The 23,796-nt window shown below is 36.7% G+C and overlaps 1 protein-coding gene across 10 annotated transcripts in view; it reads right to left on the bottom strand.

The window, feature by feature from the left end:
• Positions 1-223: 223 nt before the first annotated feature.
• KMT2E (lysine methyltransferase 2E) overlaps positions 224-23,796 on the bottom strand; it is a 101,590-nt gene continuing 78,017 nt past the window's right edge. For 8 of the 10 annotated variants that reach the window (XM_032275715.1, XM_032275720.1, XM_032275716.1 and 5 more), the window contains 14 exons: positions 22,792-23,056; positions 21,446-21,544; positions 12,447-12,611; positions 11,855-12,163; positions 8,302-8,556; positions 7,992-8,136; positions 7,217-7,467; positions 6,770-6,826; positions 6,035-6,598; positions 4,726-5,012; positions 3,922-4,010; positions 3,688-3,813; positions 3,424-3,524; positions 224-2,482 (listed from right to left, as the gene is read on the bottom strand). In XM_032275715.1, coding sequence (XP_032131606.1) covers positions 977-2,482; positions 3,424-3,524; positions 3,688-3,813; positions 3,922-4,010; positions 4,726-5,012; positions 6,035-6,598; positions 6,770-6,826; positions 7,217-7,467; positions 7,992-8,136; positions 8,302-8,556; positions 11,855-12,163; positions 12,447-12,611; positions 21,446-21,544; positions 22,792-23,056 — 4,219 coding nt within the window. In that variant the 3' untranslated portion in view covers positions 224-976. Of the gene's footprint in view, positions 2,483-3,423; positions 3,525-3,687; positions 3,814-3,921; positions 4,011-4,725; positions 5,013-5,289; positions 5,405-6,034; positions 6,599-6,769; positions 6,827-7,216; positions 7,468-7,991; positions 8,137-8,301; positions 8,557-11,854; positions 12,164-12,446; positions 12,612-21,445; positions 21,545-22,791; positions 23,057-23,796 lie in introns of those variants that run through there. The other 2 variants (XM_032275721.1, XR_004268188.1) reach the window with 2 other exon arrangements.

Consider the following 23,796-nt stretch of genomic DNA (forward strand, 5'->3'; position numbering starts at 1 on the left):
TGTATGATGCCAGATCCTTAATTTACCCAGCACAATCATTTAAGTAGTTTCTATGGCACTTGCACAAATGGCAAACAGGAACCACCACAGGAACAACCCCTTGCTGCCTCTGGTTAGTAGTCACTACAGAAAACTGAAGGCTTCTTACAAGCTCTATTTGAAAACTATAATGTCTATAGAAACACACAGACCCTGAACTTAGAAGTTGTACAGGACAATTTGGTAAAACTGACATAATTGTGATTTATTAACATGAATTAAAATGCCCAACCAGTGCTTCAATGTGACAGTATATTTAAAACAAAAAAGAAATTAAAGGTCATATACTGTACTACTTTCACAAAGATCACACAGTTTTGCCAAAGACTTGTCATATGTACAATGCTATATATCAAATGAGAAAAGCTGTAAGCAATTATGTACGCAAAAGAAATGCAGTATTTACAGTTTGTCAGGAGACATTAGAAATCATCTATACATTAAATTACATTTTGCTTGCAAATAACTGGTAAAACAAAATGAGCCATGTCCACACCAAAATATAAAAATCTGTATTGCATTTTTATACCTAAGATGCATTCACAGAACTGCTGACAGGAAAGAAAGAAAAAGAAAATCCTCATAGTGCCATTACTTAGCTGTGTACTTAATGCATATGTATAAAATAATAGAGAAAACATTCACTAAATGAATTTAACTGCAACAATAAAATTTAAAGATCATACGGCATTGAATCTACTGCCAGAAAAAAACAGCTGGAATGTTCACTTACAAAATAAAGATACCTAATACTGGCTTAACAGCACATTTTTAAAGGAATTTTAAAAAGCAAAAATGAGAAAAATACAATGAAAGAGCACTGGTCTATTTTTATACAAAGGTTCATGTACAAGCTTTAAAAAGTACCTTAACAGGTACATATGAAATATACAGTTTATCTTACAGAACATTTAAAAAAATGTTTTTGGAGTCCATTTTAATGCCACCCTGATCCATGGTAATTGTTTTGAAATGTTGGTGGCACCTGTGCTCTGTGAATTGGAATCTGTCCAGGCACTGGAGATGCCTGCTGAGGTCCTTGAACCCCGTGTGGCAGGGCCACAGAGCCAGGATGAGGACAGAACCCTGAAGCAGAAGGTGTTGGAATACTGTTTGGTCCTTGGGGCTGGAGATGAGGACCTGCGACAGGTAATGGACAATGTGGCCCTGTTCCAGAAGGCTGGTGCTGGGGTCCCGGTCCCAAAGTGTTATGATGTGTAGCTTGTGAGGGATACGGAGGTACAGCTGGATGAGCACTTGAAGGAAAAAGTGGAGGTCCTTGATGAGGTGGGTGGTGTAAGGCTTGAGCTGATGTGGTATGATGCCCAGAAGCCAAAACACTAGAAGGTGGCGGTGGAGGGGGAGGTGGGGGTGCTGAATTTACAACATGCTGGTGTTGTGCTTGTAGACCTTGGAGTCCTGTGGAAGGATGGGGTGGTGGATGGTGATGAGGGGCGGGAGGGGGTGGAGGTGGGGGTAAGTGGTGTCCAGCAGTTTGAGAATGAATATGCGATCCAGGGGTGACCGCATGAACAGGCCCTACTACGTGTGCTACAGAGTGTTGCTGATGGGAATTCGGCTGTTGTACAAGGTGTGGTCCTGGAGCAGGCGGTGGTGGAGGTGGTGGGGGGACTACGGCAGCAGCAGCAGTTTGATGGTGAATGGTGGGGTTCTGAGGGGGCAAAAAATGCCCTGGAGTAAGGTGTCCTGGAACTGTTTGTTGGCTTGTGGTGCCAGGAAGTGCTTGATTTGGTCCTGATGTAAACACAGTTTGTTGAGAAAGACTACCTTTGAGCTGATTATAATTCTGAAAGTTAGCAGAGGGCTGCTGGTTTTGATAGTAAGACGAAGAAGAAGGAGGTGGAGGAGGTGGAGGGGGTGGTGCCGTGCTATTCAGACTTTGTTGGTTAAACTGACTGTATGTTGCTGAAGATTGTCCTGAGGGTGTCTGTGTAAATAATGCTCCAGAAGTTGCCTGCTGAGTATTGGCTGGAAGGTTCTGTGCTGCTGGATAAAAGTTTCTCTGAGGCTCTCGCTGAGGTGTTCCAACTTGAGGTGACTGTGAATGATGAGGCCTGTAGGGAGATCCTAACTGCTGTGAAGGAGGCTTTGGTGAAAGATAACCATGCTGTACAGGTGTGTGAGGCGTAGATGACTTTGGAGGATTTTCTAGGTGAGGTGATAGAGGACAGTGCAACTTTGTTGGTGCAGAAGGCAGTTTCTGTGAAAGTTGCTCAGATGCATTACGAACATGTGTCTGAGGAGGATGATTCTTTGAAAGTGCTTGGCTGTTATTTGATAGCTGTTTTTGTTGGAGCTCTGTTTTTAGGTGAACACCATTTTCAGCTTCTGATGCAGTAACTGTGGTGTCCCATTGGGGATCCGGTTTTGTGAGTATTTTTCCGTGTGCTTGAGCAGGAATTACAGATCCAGGTGAACCAGGCTATGAAGAGAAAACAAATTATATACATATAAGGAACATTTTGTGTACCTTAAGGTTTATTCTTGTTGGTATTTAATATGATCTAAATATTAATTTTAATGTGGGGCAGGAAATAACATGCCAGATAGGTCAATTATGGAGGCTTAGGATGTTAAAAGGCCAATATTTTCCCGTTGTTCCAACAAGTTCTGAGAGTATGCTTAAAGTGAATTCTCCGGGTTAATATTTTTATTGAAGACAAGTTGAGGACATAATTTACTCTGCCTTTTTTTTTTTCCTTAAGCAATGAAACCTGTTTTTAAGCCTTACTCTGAAAGAACTCCAATAGCAAGTTTCAGTTTCATAATTGAAATTTCTATGCCCAACCTAAGGATAAATTGATGTGGGTAAATAAACTTGCTCCCTCAAACCGTTTTGACTTTTAATACCTTTTCATTTTCCTATATACTGTTCAGATATAAATAAACCAAGTATAAGACTGCTTAAATATCTATCATCATAGAAAGATAAATCTCAAGATTCCTTTTCTTTAGTTTCCAGTGATAGACATGCCATACTAGATTATTACATTTTCATGATCCAGGATGGAGATGTCATTCCTTTTAAATGATAAAATGACCTTTTGTTTTTACATAATTGGCAGGTCAAGAATTTCACAACAAGGCTATGAATTTCCTAGACACCACTAGAATAGAGGTGGAACATGAGGAGAAAACATAAGCTGTTGAAGTGTGCTTAGAAAACTTGTTTGGTCAGAGTTATCCATCACAGTTCAGAAAGAACAAACAAAGTAGTAAACACAATTGAGTACGTCTGACAGGAAAGCATGCAGAAGTGACACACTCGATGCAGCAGAAAAACACTGTATATGTTGTAACCAGCAGCTTTTCTGCACTCAACCTGAGGTCCTTTGGAACCCATCAAAAGGTCAATGTTATTACCTTGCTCATTTTTGAAGGACTTTTACAAGTATTTTGAGAAGTATCTGGGGATGGACATTCATTTATAGTTGCAGGTGGTTCTGGATTTTCAAGATCAGGGTCTATAAAGCAGAAGAAACCTATAGTAAGTGTAAAATTACACGGTAAACACGGTTTTATCACCACAACATACATTCTATTCAAACCGACTTTTTATAAATGCTCTCTCTCGTCTGATTTTAAAATGTTTAAAAGAGTAACATTATCGGTCATCTGCTTACTGACCTTCCATAAGTTCACTGAAAGAAGGGACCGGGCCCTTAGCTTGCAACTGGGGAATGTGATTTGAATGAGATGAGGGTGAAGACTGAACATGACTCGGTGAACATGAGACACATGGTGATTCTCCCCCTAGAGATGAAGCAGAGCAGACCCAAAGAGAACATTAGAGCTGCAAAGAACGAGGATGAAGAGTGATTAACTGACTCCACTTTCTGGTGAACGAACAAGCTCACTTACCACTATCTTTATCTTTTCGGTGATCACTGAGAAGTAAAGCTCTCTGGTAACTCCTTTCTCTGACTTGTTCCACTGATGTTGAGGCAGTCCTTTAAAAGAAAAATCACATTATCCTCTATTGAAAGAAGCTACTGCTAGCTGTATTCTCTGTTGCTTCATAGTCAACATGTACTGTTCAGACAGAGGCTTTTGCCCTACTGGGAAAATAACTTTGGTGTTAACCTTTGGAAATAGTTAATCTTCTCTTACTTTGTTATCCTTATTTAAAGGATTCAATTCCTTTGTCTCCAGCAATTTATTGGCAAGGAGTTGACGATAATGTAGTAACATTCAGAATGTCACTTCTGGTTACCAAAGGTACCAAAACATGCCCCTTACAAACTACTGTCAGGATTGCAAGCTTTGAGGTGGAAGGGGGACTAAGGAGCAAAGTGTGTGGCTACCTGCCCTTTGCCAAGATCCATCTTATATGCAGCTGCTCCTACTCCTTCTAAAGAAGCACTAAACCTGGTGGTTCTTTCAAGGTAACTGGTAGGAGTTATAAAGGAAGTCAGCAGGATTGTTAACTGTGATAAAAATTATTTGGAGAGGATATTTGTGTGTAAAGAATGAATGCATTACCATGGAATAAATACAATAGACCTTTAACAACACATGCAATACACAGCAATCCCATTCACAGAGAGCATCTTTTAAAATTGTGACCACAAAGCACTATCTGCTTAGCCTTGGGAGAACAACAAATGGGAAGAATACAACAAAAGCTTGTTTTTTCCAGAGCAGCATACTTCAGAATGGACTTACCATTGAACTTCTGGTTCATTCTTCTCACTGGCAGTAGCATCCTTAACAGGGCAGTTATTGCTAGTTTCTTCAGAAGTAGCATTATAAACTGTAGCTGGTGTTAGTAAAGGTAGGCTAGCTGTGTGTTCCACTTGCTCCCCATTCTCATTACTGCTGGCACAGCTATCACCATTGTTGCTCAAGCTTCCACTTGCATGGGGTGATACACTAACAAGTGGAAAGTTCTCCGTCTTAGAGCCACTTTTCCTAGCTTCACGTTGTCTCTTACGGTATTCTAACAGAGAAACCTTAAGCAAGAAAGAGAAGAAGCAATCTTTTATTCTTGTTTTTAATGTCAGAACCAATGCATTCTTTTTTCTAAAGAGAATTACTATATTTACATTAGGAAAATTATTTTAATTGATTCTGAACAAATAATTAACAATTATCAAATGCCTACTATATTCCAGGCATTGTACTTAGATGATTTACATATGTTATCTCATTTATCCTCACAACAACCCTATGAAATAGGTATATTATCATCCCCATTTTACAGATGAGGAAATTGAGTAACTCACTCACTCAAGGTCACACAGCTGGTGAGTGTTGGAGCCGGGATTCGAACCTAGGTCTTACTTGAAAGCCCGTGCTCTTTCCACTATACTACATTGCTTCCCACATAGTTGCCAACTGGACTCTGTTACAAAAATTAAAAGCACACATCACGAAAATTCTTGGACTTGCAAAGCAATAAGCCTACTAACAAAATAAGTGCTATAGTTTCTCTCATTCTTTTGAAATAAGGCATTCTAATTATCTCAGTATGTCTGCCAACCAAATAATGGTGGGAAATCAGGGAACTAACAATATTTAATATATATCTATTAGTAAAATAAAAACACGCTTACATTCATGACCTAAATACTATAGACATTATGGATGAGGAAAGAAGTATTTCCTCTATACAGGGTGCTTGCTCTATGTACAATAAAGTTAATAATGCAAATATTATTCAAGACTGCCTTTTTTGGGGGGGGGGGGTTGGGGACTGCATAGTTTTACAAACTACTCATTAGGTGAAATAAAACATCTTGAGATTTCTCTCTCTGAAACCATGCTGCTTACAAGGATTTCCCATATCACTAGAATTTTTTACTTTTCTGTAAATGTTTTCTAATTAATCCAGCATTTACAAAAGTTTAAAAATACAAAAATGTAACTTGAATAAATTAAGAATGCCTTACATAACATATCTAACTACCAATTGCCCTCAGTAGTAGTATGAAAAACAACTATTAAAAGGACTATAAAGTGTTAAATTTGTAACCTTTTTCTTTTGTGGTGGATTCTGGGGTGTGCAACTCCCGTCGATCAAATTGTCATTAACAGTCCGTCCGAAACCAGATACAAGCCCATCTTCGGAAGTACAAAACACAGTTGTTTCCATAAACATGCCTCTAGTATCATCCTGCATCAGGCACTTTGACTCACTTATTCGGAAGCCTCCTCCAACCTCCAACTGATGCGAGGGTGTCAGGTCCCTCAAGTTGGAGTTCACTGAGAAGTTAACTCCTGTTCTGTCAGGGCTCTTTACCCAGGAAGAATATATTGTGCCCCGTCCGGAGTGAGTCGAGTCCAGTTGGCTGTTGGGCTCAGCCCTGTCATGTGCAGGCATTTCCATGGCTTTTTGTAAGGCAGTTGGCTCAACTGCATCAAGTCCCAGCTGAAGATCTGACACAGGTTCCTTTTCTCCAGGGCACTGCCTGCTGACTTCAGTCCTACTCCTAGGGCTCGTATAACCAATAGTCTTTATTTCTTGCAGACCCAGTTCAGTTAAATTGGAATTTCTAAAAGGCCCCAATGTTAACATCGTTGAAGATCTGTCATATCCCTGTTTACAGAGTTAAAAATAATAATAATAATTATATATATACATATATATACACACACACATACAAATAATCACATCTTGGGAATATGTATTTCAAAATTTACCAGTAATTTAAGCAAATCAATATAAGAGGAAAACTATCAATTCACCCTTTTTAAGTTAACTTCTTACCTCTTGACTATAAGTGCGTCTCTTTATTTCTGGAGAACTTTCTGGGGAAGAAATATTCTGTATAAAAGAAAGAATTAGAATTGAAAATTTAAAAATACATAGTATATCCATAATAGTTATAGAAATGAAAACAAAATGAAAAACCAGTACACAGACTTTGGTTTTACATATTTTTTCCTGTTTATTTGCGTTCCCCAAATAAGATACTTGCTTTCACATTTGATACACACAATCATTTAGTCTACCGTGTATATCAATAAGATGAAAGGTATGCTCATTTTAGTAATAATAAAAACATCTAAGTTCATATAAATGAATTTTCTTGATTTTTAGTTTATTGCAAACTTTTGCATTCTCAGCACACTAGTTGTTAAAGGAGAAAGAGCTCTTAAAGAAATCCCATCCCCCCAGGTGTCGAATTTTTCTTTCTCCATTAAAATTTCTCACCTCAAAGTGCATGGTATTTCCTGGTGTACCAGGAGTTACTGGGGTAACTGGTGAATATATGGGTTTATAACCATTTCTACAAGTTTCATCATCTGATTTTATCCGTGGAGGCGTGGCAAAAGATGGGTCCATAGGAGTAATATCGGTGTGAGTTGGTGTAGCATACGGGGAAGGTGTAGGTGTGGAGGTTTCTGAGTAAACCGAATCTAGCAACTGATAAAATCTTCGTTTTTTTAGTGGTGTAGTTAAATCTGTTGGTGAAATAATAATCTGTAAGAAATTACACTGCTGCTATTTGTTAAAATCTGTATATGTCACATCCTGGGAAAGGTAAAATATAAACAACAGCAATTATGACTTTCACCCCAAAACTAAATTTCAAGGTTTCGAAAAAATGGTACTAACATGAAGCAGTCCCCGCCCCCTCCCCAATTAGCAAGGATTATCTTGCTTGGAGGGATTAGAGGCCTAGGGGTTCTCAAAGTATCTTATAAGTACTGATGTTACTTTAACTGATTTGTAAGAGTCCTTGTCTGTCTGAAAAGCAGCTGGTCCAAAAGCCTTTAAAAATTCATCAGCCCCAACATACATGGTATTGTAAACTGGCATCGTCATCAAAAAAATATAGAGAAGAGAAAAGAGAAAATCTATACAACAATGGGCTTCTCTTCTAAAGTGCATACCAGTAACCAGAATATGCCGGTCATAAAGCTATATATAATATATGCCCTGCCACATTCCTCAGACTAAAACAATACTGAAAAAAAAAATCTACCTGGAAGGGAACAGCTGTCATTTAATAGTAGTGGACTTTTATTTTCACCATTGACTGCAGGACTTCTAGATCTTTCTTGACAGGGTGAATTAAATCTATATAAAATTGCTGAATTTTCTTCTTCCAGAGCTTGTTTCAACCATCGCTGAATAAAAAAATAATAATACACGAATAGGAATCAGTTTGTAGCTGTTTATATAGACTGTAAATACAGAGCCAATTCAAAAAACATTTCACTACCATGGAAGGTAGTAAGGAATGAGTTGGCATTTGGCTTATTCTACATTTTTACTTCCAAAGAAAAGTTTACCTTTTTGCATGAACCAGAAATGTTTTCAGTAGGTTCTTTTCTTCTCCTTTTTTCTGAAAGGAATGGTGAAGTAAATCTAATATAATGCTTAGGAGTAGAGTATACATGGGGACTGTAGGTGAGACCTGGTAAAGAATTGAGCTGTGTAGCTAACACTTCGGGATCTGTAGTTATGCGTAGAGGCCTTTCTGAAAGGCCATCTGAAGGTTTTCCTGTCTTCTCATTCTTCTCACTTAACCATTCATTGACCAAGTGCTAGAGAAAGAAAAAATCTGGATCATTATAAATGTAATTCCAAATTCTCCTACTGAATATTCTAGTATCAGATTTGAAATTGCTATATTATCTAAAATGATAAATTGTATAATTTGAATCATATATGATGTTCAAAAAGCCAGTATGTCATTTTACATTTCCTTGGTTATCTACTGTTATTCTGATACTGTTTACCCAATATTTTGTAGAACAGAACATATGGTAGCTTTTTAAGTATTTATATTACATGCAATTTATATCACTTTTTTTTTTTCTTTTGAGACAAGGTCTCTTTTACCAGGCTGGAGTGCAGTGGTGCAATCTTGACTCACTGAAGCCTCCACCTCCTGGGCTCAAGTGATCCTTCCACTTAAGCCTCCCGAGTAGCTGGAACAAGGCGCTCACCACCACGCCTGGCTAATTTTTTAAAGTATTTTTTAGAGACAAGATCGGCTATATTGCCCATGCTGATCTCAACTCCCGGGCTCAAGCATTCTTCCTGCCTCAGCCTTGCAAAGTGCTGGGTTTACAGGTGTGAGCCACCGTGCCCGGCCAAGCTTTTAATATAGTGACAACTAGAGACATATCAGTACCATTTTATTAAACACAATAAATTTGGGTTTACTACTGTTTCTATTATAGGCATAAAATGTTCCATCTGTTAGAAAAATCTGATTTTAGGCAGTGTTTTCCAACACTAGTTGCCCATCAGAGTCTCCTGGAAATGAGGACAAGATACAATACTTTTTTTTTTTTTTTTTTTTTTTTTTGAGACAGGGTGAGTTGCTCAGGCTGGAGTGCAGTGGTGTGATCAGGTCTCACTGTAGCCTCAACTTCCTGCGCTGAAGCCATCCTACCACCTTGGCGTCCCAAGTAGCTGGGATTGCAGGTGTGCACCAACCATGCCTGGCTAATTTTTTTGTTTTTAATTTTATGTGGAGACAGCGTCTCATTATGTTGCCCAGGCTGGTTTTGAACTCCTGGGTTCAAGTAATCCTCCCACCTTAACCTCCCAAATGTTGGGATTGCAGATGTGAGCCACCTACCTCACTCACAATACATGTATGTTTAAAAGTCAGCATTGACAATCACTGATTTAAGGGGTTTGGAATATCTCTTAAGGTTCTTGTGCTTTGAAAATTTTCATAGTCCTTAATTCTGTTGATTCTCTGATCTACAACAGACATAAATACGGTCTCTCTTGGGTCTATGAATATCCCTGACCCTGAAGTACAAATTACTACTTACTTAAAAAAAAAAAAAAAAAAAAAAACTAACATTTTTTCTTTGCTGTAAGGGCATTCGTATTTCTAAGTATAACTTATAGAAAATGTGGCTGGGCGAGGTGGCTCATGTCTGTAATCCCAGCACTTTGGGAGGCCAAGGGGGATGGATCACGAGGTCAGGAGATGGAGACCATTCTGGCCAACATGGTAAAACCCCATCATTACTAAAAATACAAAAAAATTAGCCAGGTATGGTGGTACGCGCCTGTAGTTCAGCTACTCAGGACGCTGAGGCAGGAGAAGCGCTTGAATCCAGGAGGTGGAGGTTGCAGTAAGCAGAGATCACGCCACTGCACTCCAGCCTGGGTGACAAAGCAAGACTGTCTCAAAAAAAACAACAAAAAACCCCCAGGAACTTAGTATATATAAATGTGCATATGAATACTCACACACACATACAGAAACACACATTTTAAAAATCTACCCATCCTTTCTTCCAAAGGTAACTAAACATTTTGGCATCTTTTCTGTCCCTCTGTGTGTATAGAACTCTATTCCTAGGACAGCAGTAGAATGTAGTAGTGAAGCACATGAAGTCTGCACAGACTGCCAGGAGTGTGAATCCTGGGTTTGCCATTTACATTGTGACCATGAGCAAGTTAAGTAACTTTTTTATATTTCAATCTTTATCTGTAAAAGAAGGGTTGTGATAGAACCTAGTTCTCTAAGTAGGATTGTTATAAAGATTAAAAGAGCTCAATAACATATATAAAGCTCTTAGAACAGGATCTGGCACAGAAAAAGTGACATGTTATCTTTAAACTGAATGAGGCCTTTAGGGGTAATCATGATTTGGTATTCTATCAAACAGTATGTTGTTTAAAATAACAAAATCTGCAGACAAAAGAGGCTTTTTAAGAGAATCAGATAGGATGTAGAAGCTTATGTATCATACCAGGGATTTAAATAAATTTGTAGTACCACAGTAAATTTATAGTACCACAACTTAGTTAAAAGTTTAATAAAGGGTACGGATTATGTCATATTTGTAATTTTACAAATAGTAAGTAATTTTACTTTTAAACCTGAGGTTTTTTTCTTTTCACTTTACAAAGTTGCAATTTTTTGTCCATCGTTAACAGGCAAATATTGGGTTGCTTAAGCTACGGTGATGGAGTAAGGAGAGCACAGACTTTGAATTATAAACAACTGTGTTTAGATTGTCTCTAACAAAACCTGTGACTTTGGCAAGTACATTATTTAACTTGTGCCAATAAAATATAATCCTGGGTTCATACTAGAATTTTACTAAATGTACATGTCATGGTTTAGCAGCATGCCTACAAACTGTACTGAATTAGGTAACAACAAAGACAGAATAAATGAAATTTCAAAGTAAAGTGTGTGAGAAGTATACATTTATGATCTACCCTTAAACAGCATAAGGATTACCGTCCTTTAGTATCTCTGCCCCAATCTGCTGTACTCTAGTCAAAGTGAGAAAGAGCAGCCTCATTAGAATGTTACTTCTGATCTGAAAAGCTCAGGTTGGTTTAATTAACTGAATTGTTTCCCATAATTGCTTCATTAAGTCTGACAGTGTTTCAAAGATTTTTATTAATAATTACACCTAAAACTACTCTTCCTTATAAATTTTCATAATCTTAATATATTCTGTGGGAATCAACAGTTTCTTCACATCTAATTTTTAACATCTACCTATACAATGAAATTTATAAAAATATAAACAATAAAGGATAACACATCTGAAACCAGTTTCACAGAAGTATGTATTTTGTACATAAAGTAGACAAACTTATTTAAAGAAATCATGTATTGTAATACTAAAAGTCCTGATAAACTGAATGTAACCATCTTAACAATAATGCAAACATTTCTATTAACTGATTTTACAGTTTTGGAATTCTCATTCCTAGTATAAAAATCTGCAAGTATAAAAACTGCCTGTTATTCTGTTCATTATAAGATCTTAAAAATCCAATTTTTAAAACACAATTTTATTAATATAAGAAACTGTTAGAAAACAGTTCTTACATTCATTAAAATCATACCTTCTTTGTTTTGGGGTACTTTGTAGGACATTTATTAAGTGCTGGAACTTCAGTTTCAGTAATTATTTCTGCTACTGCAGTTTCAGTTTCTGTTTCTATTGTAAGTACAGTATTTTCAATATCATTTTGTTGTGAAGTAACTTCTATATCAGGAGAAGATGGCTGGATATCCGAACACATGCTGACAGTTCTGTGTCTCCGACGCTGCTGTCCAATGTGAGTCCTACTCCGAGAAAAACTTTTTCTCTGTTTAGTTCTATTTACTTTGGCAGGGGTTGGCTTGCTAGCATTTTCTTCTTTTGCTTGTTCCTAATATAAAATACAACAGAATGGAACTTTTTATACTGTGTACATATAAAGTTTAAATGTAACAGCATTAATCTACTTCAGAAGCCAACTTTCCAGAATTTATGAATTCTGATACATAATAAAGAACAGAGACAATATATAGTCTTATCTCAAGCTGAAACGCCTATAGGATTTGAAAAATGGTATTAAAAAGTTAATAGACATTATTTTAAATTCCTTATAAGATATGGAAATTTTATTTGAAAGTGTTTAAGAACATAAAACTAGACCTGAATAATAATACCTGAATAACTTCAGCATCACTGACAATCTGTGTATCTTTACATTCAGTTTTAACTTCAGTTTTGGCTGTGCTGATCCTTTCCAAAGCTTGTTCTCTTCTCTTCTCTCTCTTTTCAAGTCTGGCAAAAGCTTGCAAAATTGCTTCCATTTTCCTTTCTTCTCTTGTCTATGAAATTTAAATTTTAAGTGATATCATAAATATCATTGCTCAAAAGTAAAATTAAGTCCAAATGTTTATCACAAATTTTAAAAACAATTGGAGAAAAAAGCATTTCTGTTCATTCAAGACCTTTCAGAATTCCCATCATCTTGGTAAGCCCTGTTACTGCAAATATTTCATGAAGGAAACACTTGAATGATTGTTAATGATAAGGGTAAAACAAAAAAGCCTCAAAAATTACCTTGTTTTAGCAAACTGAAAATCTTTTAATAATACAGAAACCAGCCTTTTAAAAAAAGATCCCAAATTTCCAAGGAAAAATTCATAAGCACTTGAGTGACTATACTGACATACTGCAGCAGGGTGCTGTTAGGTAAAGTCTTGCGTTTAAAAATTATGACTCATTTGGTAAGTATCTCTTGTGACTCTAGGCAAGTTACCCTTTCTGAGACAGTAAGATGTGGGTAATAAAACTTGCACTTCTCTGAATTGTTACTCACTTTAAACAGATAATGTGAGGTTTTTAAACAGTCCATGGAAAATGGTAGGCATTCTGTATGTGTTAATTATTATTTCTACTTTAGCCCTCTTGCCCTCCATTGTAATTCTTATAAGGCATTCCTCTACCTTCTGCTCTTCCTGTCTTACACTGACAATTCAAGACAGGGACTGAGAAACAGCCAAGTGTTCCTTTGAGCATCAGTTCTCTGAAAGAGAGCATTAAGAGCAAACCCAGAGCCTGGACCAGTGGGCCTGGCAAATGCTTCAGCTCTAAATCAGAACCAGGAACCACATCCATCAACCATCTGGTTCTGCAAATGAAAATAACCAGGTCCTGAGGCTCAAATCCATTTGTCTTTCCTCCTTTATTACCATCGATACGGGGAAGAAAGAAAGATCAGTAACTCAAGGTCTGGATGCCATAGTCGTCTTAATATTGGAGCTTTAGTTCCAGTAATTACTAGCAGAGATTCAACCCTGAAGATACCTACACTTTGGAAACTGTTTACCCATTCCTGTATTTTTGTTGTTGTTGTTACACTTAGCAAGGGAACAAAATAGTATGTCAACAAAAGTACTCTAATATACTTCTAAGTTCCTAATTTGTTACAGCAAGTTACCATATTGCAAATATGACACTGAGGAAACAAGGTCCAAAGAGGTAAGATTCTTCGTTCATGGATTACATATCTGCATCTCACCTCTCCTAGTATGGGACGGGCAGACACTAAAATAGCACATGCAAAAAATGGTCCTACTTGCTCACCAGAAGTTAAAGTTTTAAAGCGGAGTTGTTTCCTTAGAAGATTCTGTATTTTTGAACTTTTAAATTACCTTCCCCTTTTTGTCATGTGGTTTTCTGTAAAGCTGTTTTTATCAGGGTTTCTCTAAAATCCTGAATTTAGAAAAAAAGAAATTTGGAGTAACTAAAAAGATCATTTTCCCAAACTGTGCTTTACCTGATAAACCTGGTTGAAGGGATTAATAACTACAGTTACTTGTTTTCAAAAAATTTAAAAAAAAATTTGGGGAAAGTATATTTTTCCAGAGGAAACAAACTTGTCTTAGCAAGAATCACTGTATGTGTAAAAGAAAAAAATTACCCACAAGGTGGATAATTACCCACAAGGAAGATATTTTCTTATCCTGGGTGTTCTAAGGTAAATATGAATTTATGCCAAAAGAGCCTGACAGTCCGATATTCCCTTGTTTTAGATGGTAGGAGTAAGGGTCACAGATAAAACTGTATGGAGTTGATCTGGATCTTAAAACAATGTGGTCCAATACTGCTGAAGAAACCAAAGCCATGTGTATTAAGTGACTCATTCAAAAGCAAAGCCATAGTTATTATGCAGGTTTCCTGCCTCCTAATTTACTCTTCTTTCCGATTAACTACTGCCACTACATAAAGCAAAACTCCTCCTACATTAAACATCTGGTTAAGAATAAAGCTGAAAGCAGCAAACATTTCCTAATAGCTTTAAACCTAGCTTTATCTTAAAATACACTAATATTTGGTAATATATACATGCCTGATTTTCTACATTTATTTTAAATTTCTTCAGAGTCAGATGTCATTCAGCTTTTCTAGTCACCATTACATACAGTACATTCTTTGACATAGCCATGTATATGGTACCTATTTAAAGACAAAATTTGCCACCCATTTTATAGCTGTAACTGAAAAGTTTTATTATTTGAGGTAGTTACAGCTGACTCCAGAGAGGATTAGAAAAATTAGGAGTCCTAATAAACCCTAGCAGACTTCCCACAGCCCCCAATACCTGTGCTATATAATATATAAAACTTGATACATTTAGACTTCCCATAAAACCTATCTATACATTGTTTTTATGACATGAATCTTAGTTTATGGTTTTGTAAAGGTAAATAGAGGATTGTAATTTCCTGTAAGCAAGCTGCTTAATATCCCCATCACAAAGCAAGATCCCCATCTCCACAAAAAAATGTTTTAAAAAATTAACAGGACATGGTGGCATGCAGACACTGAGGCAGGAGGATCGGTTGACTCCAGGAGTTGGAGGCTATGTTGAGCTATGATCTTACCACTGCACTCCAGCTTGTGAACAGAGTGAGGCCCTGTCTCTCAAAACAACTAGGAAAAGGAAAGCCAGAGCCCGCTGCAAAATAACCTTATTCTTTGGTCTTGAAATACAGAAATTAAATGATTCCTTGCTCAAAAAAAAAAAAAAAAAAAAAAAAATCCTTTTAAATAACATAGATTAACTTATAAATCTAAAAAGATGGGTAAGGTTGTTACCAGTAAAAATCATTCCAAAATAACGTGTATGGCTTATGTGGTGTCTCCATTTCCTCTATCACGTGATGAGTGAATTTATACTCACAGCACTCTTTTTTATTTTGATACTCGTTTGTTGTTCCCTCTACCCCATTCTCTACAAAAGCTACTCCAGAGCAGTGGTGACCTTGCCTTTGTTCACCTGATATCTCAAATGGCAAAAACACATTTTTGTTAAAGAGTAATAATCGTGTATACATTATATCAAGCACATATCCCTGTTATTTGAAGACATAACTGGAATCATTTCAACAATTTTGGTAATCTTGAATTTATTAGAAGGCAGCTAAAGCTGATTAACCTCATTTTGTTTGAACGGAGTTAACTATAAAAATTAACAGGTTCCCTTTCACTTAACACCACAATGTCATTAATTACTCATCTTTAGAAATACAATTCCCAGCGTCTACAATGAGAGAACACGGGACCTTAAGAAAAGAAAATCAGCATCAACTGAATCATGCTGAAGACAGAACAGTGAGTTGGATAACATCTCATATTCCTCTCATCAGATGACTTTTCTGGCAACAAATTTATCCTAATTGTTTTTTAAAGCATTGTGTCTTCTAAAGTGATGTTCTAAATTGTCAGTCAAGTTTTCCTAAAGACATTCAATAACAGCATGGATTCTGTAGTGTTTTCCCACAGTGTCTTCCATTAAATAAAACTCTCTGGGAGTCAAAGGTGTTATCCACAAAAACCTGCAAGGGTATACAAATTCAGGAAAAGCTGACAATTTCTCGAGCTTTTAAACACATGTACACTGGGAATCTGAAAAGGAAGGATATGGTATAGTGTTCACAACAGTAAATTTGACTGGTCATGGCTTTTTTTCACAGCATCTCAAATTATACTTGTATGGAATACATTTTGATGTGAAGGATGAAAGCTGAGAAAATTGTGGAGAATCGTGGGCCAGGCCTCCAGATCATTCATTACCTAAACTATAGGGAAGCTTCACTGAGTTCACATTCATGGGCCTGTATCTTTCCTCAAATGGTTGCCATGAACATTTAGTTAGCTTATTTATTGAGGGTCTACTTTTTTGCCCACCATTTTTTATTCCCCTAGGAGCTAGGGCTACGACAATGAATAGTGCTAAAAGTTTTCTCCCTCATGGAGTTTATGATATAGTGATAGAAAAATTCTACACTATCTTAGCTGCTTGACAAGTCCAGGAATCTCTTATTTATGTGACTTCCTTGTCATACCCTTTCACTGTTTCTCAAATGTCTGTCCTTTTAAATGTGAAGACCACACTAAATCATTTTCTGTGTACTCACTCCATTTTAAGCACTCTGGCAATACAGGCCATCAAATATTATCAAGATTATATTCCCAAAGTATATTATGAAGGTTATGAAACATTACTATTTTGGAAATTAAAACAAGGAGACTGTCTTCATGCCATTATAAATGGGGGAGCAAGCGTCTTTTTTTTTTCCAAGATTGCATCACTGCACTCCAGCATGGGTGACAGAGCAAGATTCTTGCTCTTGATCTTGGCTCACTGCAACCTCCTTCTCTGGGTTCAAGTGATTCTGGTGCCTCAGCCTCCCAAGTAGCAGGGATTCAAGGAGTGCGCCACACTGCCTGGCTAATTTTTGTATTTTTAGTAGAGATGGAATTTTCCCATGTCACCCAGGCTTGTCTTGAACTCGTGGCCTCAAGTGATCCACCCGCCTTGGCCTCCCAAAACACTGGGGTTACAGGCGTGAGCCACCATGCCCAGCAAAACGTCTCTTTCGGTATTTAAATCTTTCAAAAGTTTGCTGTTTTAAAAATGATCACTTTAAGCTAACGGTATACCCCCCCCAGTATCTAAACTTCTTCCACATGTACTGTTTATATGACAAGACAATAGCCACCTAATGCCACCTCAACAAACATACTAGGAGGACACTCAGTAGTGCCCTGGTTTTTGGAATCAAGTGAATATAAACCATCTATTGTATTTCAGTTATATGGCTTAACTGGGCTCATGGTAAGATTTTCCTAATGTGCAATAACCGGTTCCACACAACTTAGCCACAAATTTGCTTTTGTAAAAGCAGGCAACAACTTAACAAAAAAGACAAAATATAATGAATGGAAAAAGAAAATGTTCATAAAAGAAAAATCCAAAAGGCCAAAAGAGGTGGAGGGTAGTGGAACTAGAAATGACAAGGCTTTCCATCTTGGTCACATAAATATTCTTTCATAAAGTCTTCATCCATGAATACCTGTGTGACCTACAGCCAACCTCATCCCCCTAGTAGCCCTCTCCTCCTCCAACCAAATATAGTTTATAGCTCTCTCCAGGATTTCCCCCTGGGAAAATACATTCCATAAAACTTTTGTCATAAGCTACTCTATTTGGTTAAACCCTACTTGAAAGGTCCATCATAAATAAAGTACAAAAATATATTAAATATACATACATAAATAGAAATATGTATTACCTAGAGTTCATGAAACAATCTGATCTCTCCCCAGCTGTATCTCCTTCACTTATTGCTGAGTTGTAATTATTTTGTAAATACCTCAAAAAGCAGAGACATTGCCTTATCTCCCATTCTGATTTTAAAAAAAAATGATGCCAACAAACAAAATACATAAATACCCTGGTGCAATTTTTGGAAATTAAGCATGATGTTAAAAGGTGGTGTCTGAAATTATGTACATAGATTAAAATTGCCAATTTTGCCTTGTTCAAGCTTTACTACAAAAGGATAGGGTGAAGTACAATAGTTCCCCTTTATTCACAGGGGATACATTTCAAGATCACCAAAGCATGCCTGAAACTGCAGATACTAGTGAACCCTATACATATAGTACTGTTTTTTCCTATACATATATAAAATGGAACAATTATATACTGTAATAAAAGTTATGTGAATATAATATCTCTCTCTCTCAAAATCTCTCAGTATTTTTGAACCTCAGTGGGTAACTGAAACCTCGGAAAGCAAACCTGCAGATAAGGAGGGACTAGTGTACATTTAAATTTGGTGATTACATGGAGTTTAATTGGGAGGAGGTTATTACTGATTCATCATATTCCAATCTGATAAATATACACGATACCAAGTCTAGGTGAGATCTCAAATCTGAAATGCTCCTAAATCCAGAACTTTTTGATTGCCAACATGATGCTCAAAGGAAATGCTCATTGGAACATTTCAGATTTTTGGATTTGGGATGTTCAACTGGTAACTGCAATGCAAATATTCCAAAATTTTAACCCTGAAAAATTTCTGGTCCTAGAAAAGTAATACTCCACCTGTATCTCCATACTGGTTTGGAAGTCTTGTCGCAGGCGGAAATTTGTATCACTTTGACCTACGTTTCTCAAGAGTAGTATGGCTACCATCTTTATTCTGCCTAGTTTTAGTTGTGCCTCTGTCACTTTTTTTATTTGACCTTGTCTTTCTGAGTACTGATGTTAATCTAACCAATATAAAAGTCAAGACTGGGAAAATAAAAGGGGATTCATTTTAAACTTTTCAAAACCAAATACAATACTAATGCTTGGGGGTAGGGAAATCTAATTACTTAGGAATCCTAGGATGCATGTGTTTGCATTCGCTTATTTGACTACATCAAAAAATTCTGTAATGCAAACATCAAAGCAAATGTGCCAATTAGAAGTAACAGGATTGAGATGACTTTAAGAGCTATGTATGGGTCAGGAACAAGGATTTTTAGATTTTAATTTCAAATCCTTTTGAAATACCAAATTATAGACATTTATACTTTCCAAGTTTTCCACATTTTATTCCCATGAAAAATACTCAGTTTCATAGCCACCTTAGTGGCAGATGGTAAAATATGTTAAAATGGATATAAAAAATTTTGAAGTGTTCTTCAATTTACTGTAGCATACTAATAAGGAAAATCAGGATCAAAAATGGATTCCAAGTAAGCCAATATATACATATATTTTCTAAGTTCCACCAAGTTTAACACTGAGTATCCAATTTTCTTCTGGCGTCTGGAAATAAGGATGTTCTAAGATCCACTAACTGTCAGCATTTATAGAAGAAAATATATTTAAAGTAGCCTTATATAAATGTTTTTAAACAGAATTCAATATGAATAAAATTACTGTATTTATGGGCAACGAACAAGACCCGTGTTTTCTGTTTTTGTTTTTTTTTTTTTTTGCAATGGGGATCTCACTCTGTCATCACCTAAGCTGGAGTGCAGTGGTCAATCACAGCTCACTGCAGCCTTGACCTTCTGGACTCAAGCAATCCTCCTGTCTCTGCCTCCTGAGTAAGCTGGGAATACAGGCATGCACTGTCACACCTGGCTAATTTCTAAATTTTTTGTACAGATGAGGTCTCACTATATTGCCCATAATGGGTCTCTAACTCCTGGGCTCAAGTGATCTTCCCACCTCAGCCTCCCAAAGTGCTGGGATTACAGATGTGAGTCACCATGCCTGGACTGTGATTTTTTTTTTTAATTTTTTTCTCTAAACTGGTCACTACAGCCCTTAAAGCCACTTATAAAAGAGGTTCCTCCCACAAGACACATGCCGCACACAGAAACAAGTTAATACTCTAAATTGGTTTCCTAAGAATTCCCTGCACAAGGCTGTGTCAACTGAAGAATAAACAGGACAATACTAAAAATCAATACTCAATAAAGAGCCTTAGGTAACTTGAGAAGGCACTCAAAACATATATAATAGAATCTCGACAAAGGTTCAAGATAATCCCTTTAGGTACAAGAATTCCTCCTTTATATACTCCTCCAATATTTTCTTTCTGCTTTTCTTCTAATACTACCTTGTCTCAACAGACCATTGTTCCTGAAATCCTAAGGGTATGAAACAGTTCTTTACTGTTTTCAGAATTTTGATTAACAAAATCAATATTAGAAACTATCAAGGTGATAGTTTCTAAATAGCCATGTATTAAGTAGGTCAACAATGACCAAACTTTTTTTTTTGGGAGAACAGTCTCTCACCCTGGCGCCCACGGTGGAGTGCAGTGGTGCGATCTCGGCTCACTACAACCTCTGCCTCCTGGGTTCAAGAAACTCTCTCATCTCAGCTGGGATTCCAGGTGTGAGCCACCACACCTGGCTGATTTTTGTATTTTTAGTAGAAGCAGGGTTTTGCCATGTTAGCCAGGCTGGTCTCGAACTACTGGCCTCGAGTGATCCACCTGCCTCAGCCTCCCAAAGTGTTGGGATTACAGGAGTGAGCAACAGCACTCGGCCAACAAAGACCAAACTTTAAAACATCCCACCATTAAATATGTGACAGGAGATTCCATGGAATATAACATGAAAACCCTGAAAATAGGAAACAAAAGAGCATATGAAGTAAAGGGGGGAATGGGGAGAACCTACCATAAGGCCATCAGTCAGTTTCAAATTTTAGGGGCATGGAAAGTATACTATGATACTTTTTTAACTGGCTGACAGATGAAATGCTAAATTACCATAATTTGTGAGAAAACAGCTTGTCCTAATTTTTACACTGATAAAATATTTGTAAATAGTACAAGGAATATACATCATACATTTATTTTAATGAGAACCTTGTTGTATGATAGCAGGGTGAGAATACAGAAATAGTAGCTACCAGTGGTTGGGGTTTTTTGTTTATTTTTGCATAAGCAATTCATTTGGTGCTATAAGGTTTCAAGTTCATTTTTATTATATTTCAAATTATGAAAGGATACATTTAACTAATAAAAGACATTTTGAACAATAATTGTGGCATTAAAATTTATTAGTTCAGTGTAGAATTAAAATCAATAGTTATCAGCTTCAAAAATGTTCATAAAATATTTCTTAATGCCATACATTGTTAAATCTCTAATGAACAACCGATAGAAATACAAGATTAGTGGAATTTATTTAAATGGTAATGACAAAAAACAAATAAAATGCTCAATGGCACATCATGAGGCCCAAATTTGCTAACTTCAAAGAATGGTGTAAAAGCTCATGGAAAGGCAGCAACAATTACGATATGAAGAGCAGCTGTCACTAAGCCAAACTTACTGGCTTCCCAACTTACCATCTTCCTTTTCCTTTCTGCAATCTGCTCCTCTGATTCCATTTCTACTTCATTACTAATAGGAGTTTTTTCTTCTATATCATCAATAAAATCTGGTTCCTGAAAGATGGAAATGACTTCTTAATAAACTATTACTCCATCTATACAACTATTTCAATGTCTTTCAACCAAGACAAATTCAACATGTCAACGTAACCTATTTAAATTCGTTTAAGAAATTTAAAACTGGTTTCCTCATTCAAGATGCTTTTCAAAATCAAGCTATCAAATACTTTTGCTTTTTAAATTTTAGCCAATACAGTTTTTATCAATATAGGTCATATATGGTAGCATGGCCTTATGTTTACATAGTTCCCAAAACAAAAACATGTAAATTATTTCAGAAAAACCTGCAAATACCCAATGGCTCAGTAAGTGTTTATTCAGTCGAAAGCTTAAGGGAAATTATTTCTAGAAGACAGGGCCCTGGAAATGAGCAAAATCTTACTTGATTTTCACATTTTAATGATCCCTCCTGTTTTTTGTTTATAGAGGACATATCACAAATGTATTTATTGGTGGAGCAGATACACTTAGGCCAAACTCTACCCCCAAAATTACCTTGTATGTTATTAGTAAATTTTCTCTCAAAAATTTTATTTGCCGTTATTGTGACATGCTTACAGAATTGATTGTGTGTCTACATATTTTAGGAAAGAAAATTTTGCAGCTTAAGACTTTAAATAAGAACATTTATTATGAACATAAAGTGCCACCTAGAAGGTTTTTAAAAGTTACCTAGTCGGGCCGGGCGCGGTGGCTCAAGCCTGTAATCCCAGCACTTTGGGAGGCCGAGGCGGGTGGATCACGAGGTCAAGAGATCGAGACCATCCTGGTCAACATGGTGAAACCCCGTCTCTACTAAAAATACAAAAAATTAGCTGGGCATGGTGGCGCGTGCCTGTAATCCCAGCTACTCAGGAGGCTGAGGCAGGAGAATTGCCTGAACCCAGGAGGCGGAAGTTGCGGTGAGCCGAGATTGCGCCATTGCACTCCAGCCTGCGTAACAAGAGCGAAACTCCGTCTCAAAAAAAAAAAAAAAAAAAAAAAAAAAAGTTACCTAGTCTTAGGAAAATCTTGTCTGCAATTCTGCAAGGATTTGCCAGCTGAGCTGTTTCTTAATAATTCACCAAATTTGTACAAATTCTAGCAGAGCCTGTATTTCCACCATGAATACTTCATTAGATGACAGAATAGACTTTAAAATACTTTAAACAATTATACACAGAACAAAGAAAAGGATAAAATATGACAAATCATTTTCCTTTGTTTATTTAATTTCATTGAGAGTCAGCAGAGTTCAGTACCTGATTATTTGATACTGATAGTCTCAGTGGAGAAAGCTTTCTTTGTTTAGTTTCTGGGCTCTTCATTTTGTTGGTTGTTCCTTCACAATCCAAAGTAATATTCTGATTTTGTGTATCTTTTTCTTTGGAAATATCTTTGTCTTTTTTTCCTTTTTTCCGTCTGGTCTCATAGCCACTATTGATATTTTCCATGGATTCAGAACTACGTTTTAAAACAGGGCACTCTGGGTTTTCTTTGAGGCATGCACAGTCCACCTTGTACTTACTGGAAAGATAATCAGTTAAATTTTTATTTCAAAATATAAAACAAAACTGGAAAATTTCTAATCCATTTTAAGCTGTAACTCCACAAAATTGTATGCAATTACTAGTAATTAAAGCAATTCTTTTTAGTAATTTACAGTCCTAGTTAACTACCACAAAAAACTTTCCTCATAAAAATAATGTAATAATTAGATGTTGATTTCTGATCAGATATTAGGCATTTGTACAGGTTGAGCATGCCTTACCTGAAATGCTTAGGACCAAAAGTGTTGTAAATTTTGGAATGTTTACATATACATAATGAGATATCTTGGGGGAATGGGATCCAATTCTAAACACAAAATTCACTCATGTTTCATATAGGCTAAAAGTAATTTTGTACAATATATTTAATAATTCTGTGCTTGAAACAAAGTTCTGACTGCACTTTGACTATGACCTGTCATATGAGGTCAGGTGTAGAATTTTCTACTTTTGGCATCATGTCAGTGCTCAAAAAGTTTAGGATGGCTGGGTGCAGTGGCTCTCGCCTGTAATCCCAGTACTTTGGGAGGCCAAGGCAGGCAGATCAATTGAAACCAGCCTGGCCAACATGGTGAAACCTGTCTTTACTAAAAATACAAAAATTAGCTGGGTGTGGTGGCAGGCACCTGAAATCTCAGCTACATGACAGGCTAAGGCAGGAGAATCGCCTGAAACCGGGAGGCAGAAGTTGCAGTGAGCCGAGATCATGCCAACGCA

This window comes from Sapajus apella, unplaced genomic scaffold, assembly GCF_009761245.1.
Source record: "Sapajus apella isolate SASKATOON/1434 unplaced genomic scaffold, GSC_monkey_1.0 scaffold7, whole genome shotgun sequence".
In the NCBI taxonomy this organism is placed as follows: Eukaryota; Metazoa; Chordata; class Mammalia; order Primates; family Cebidae; genus Sapajus; species Sapajus apella.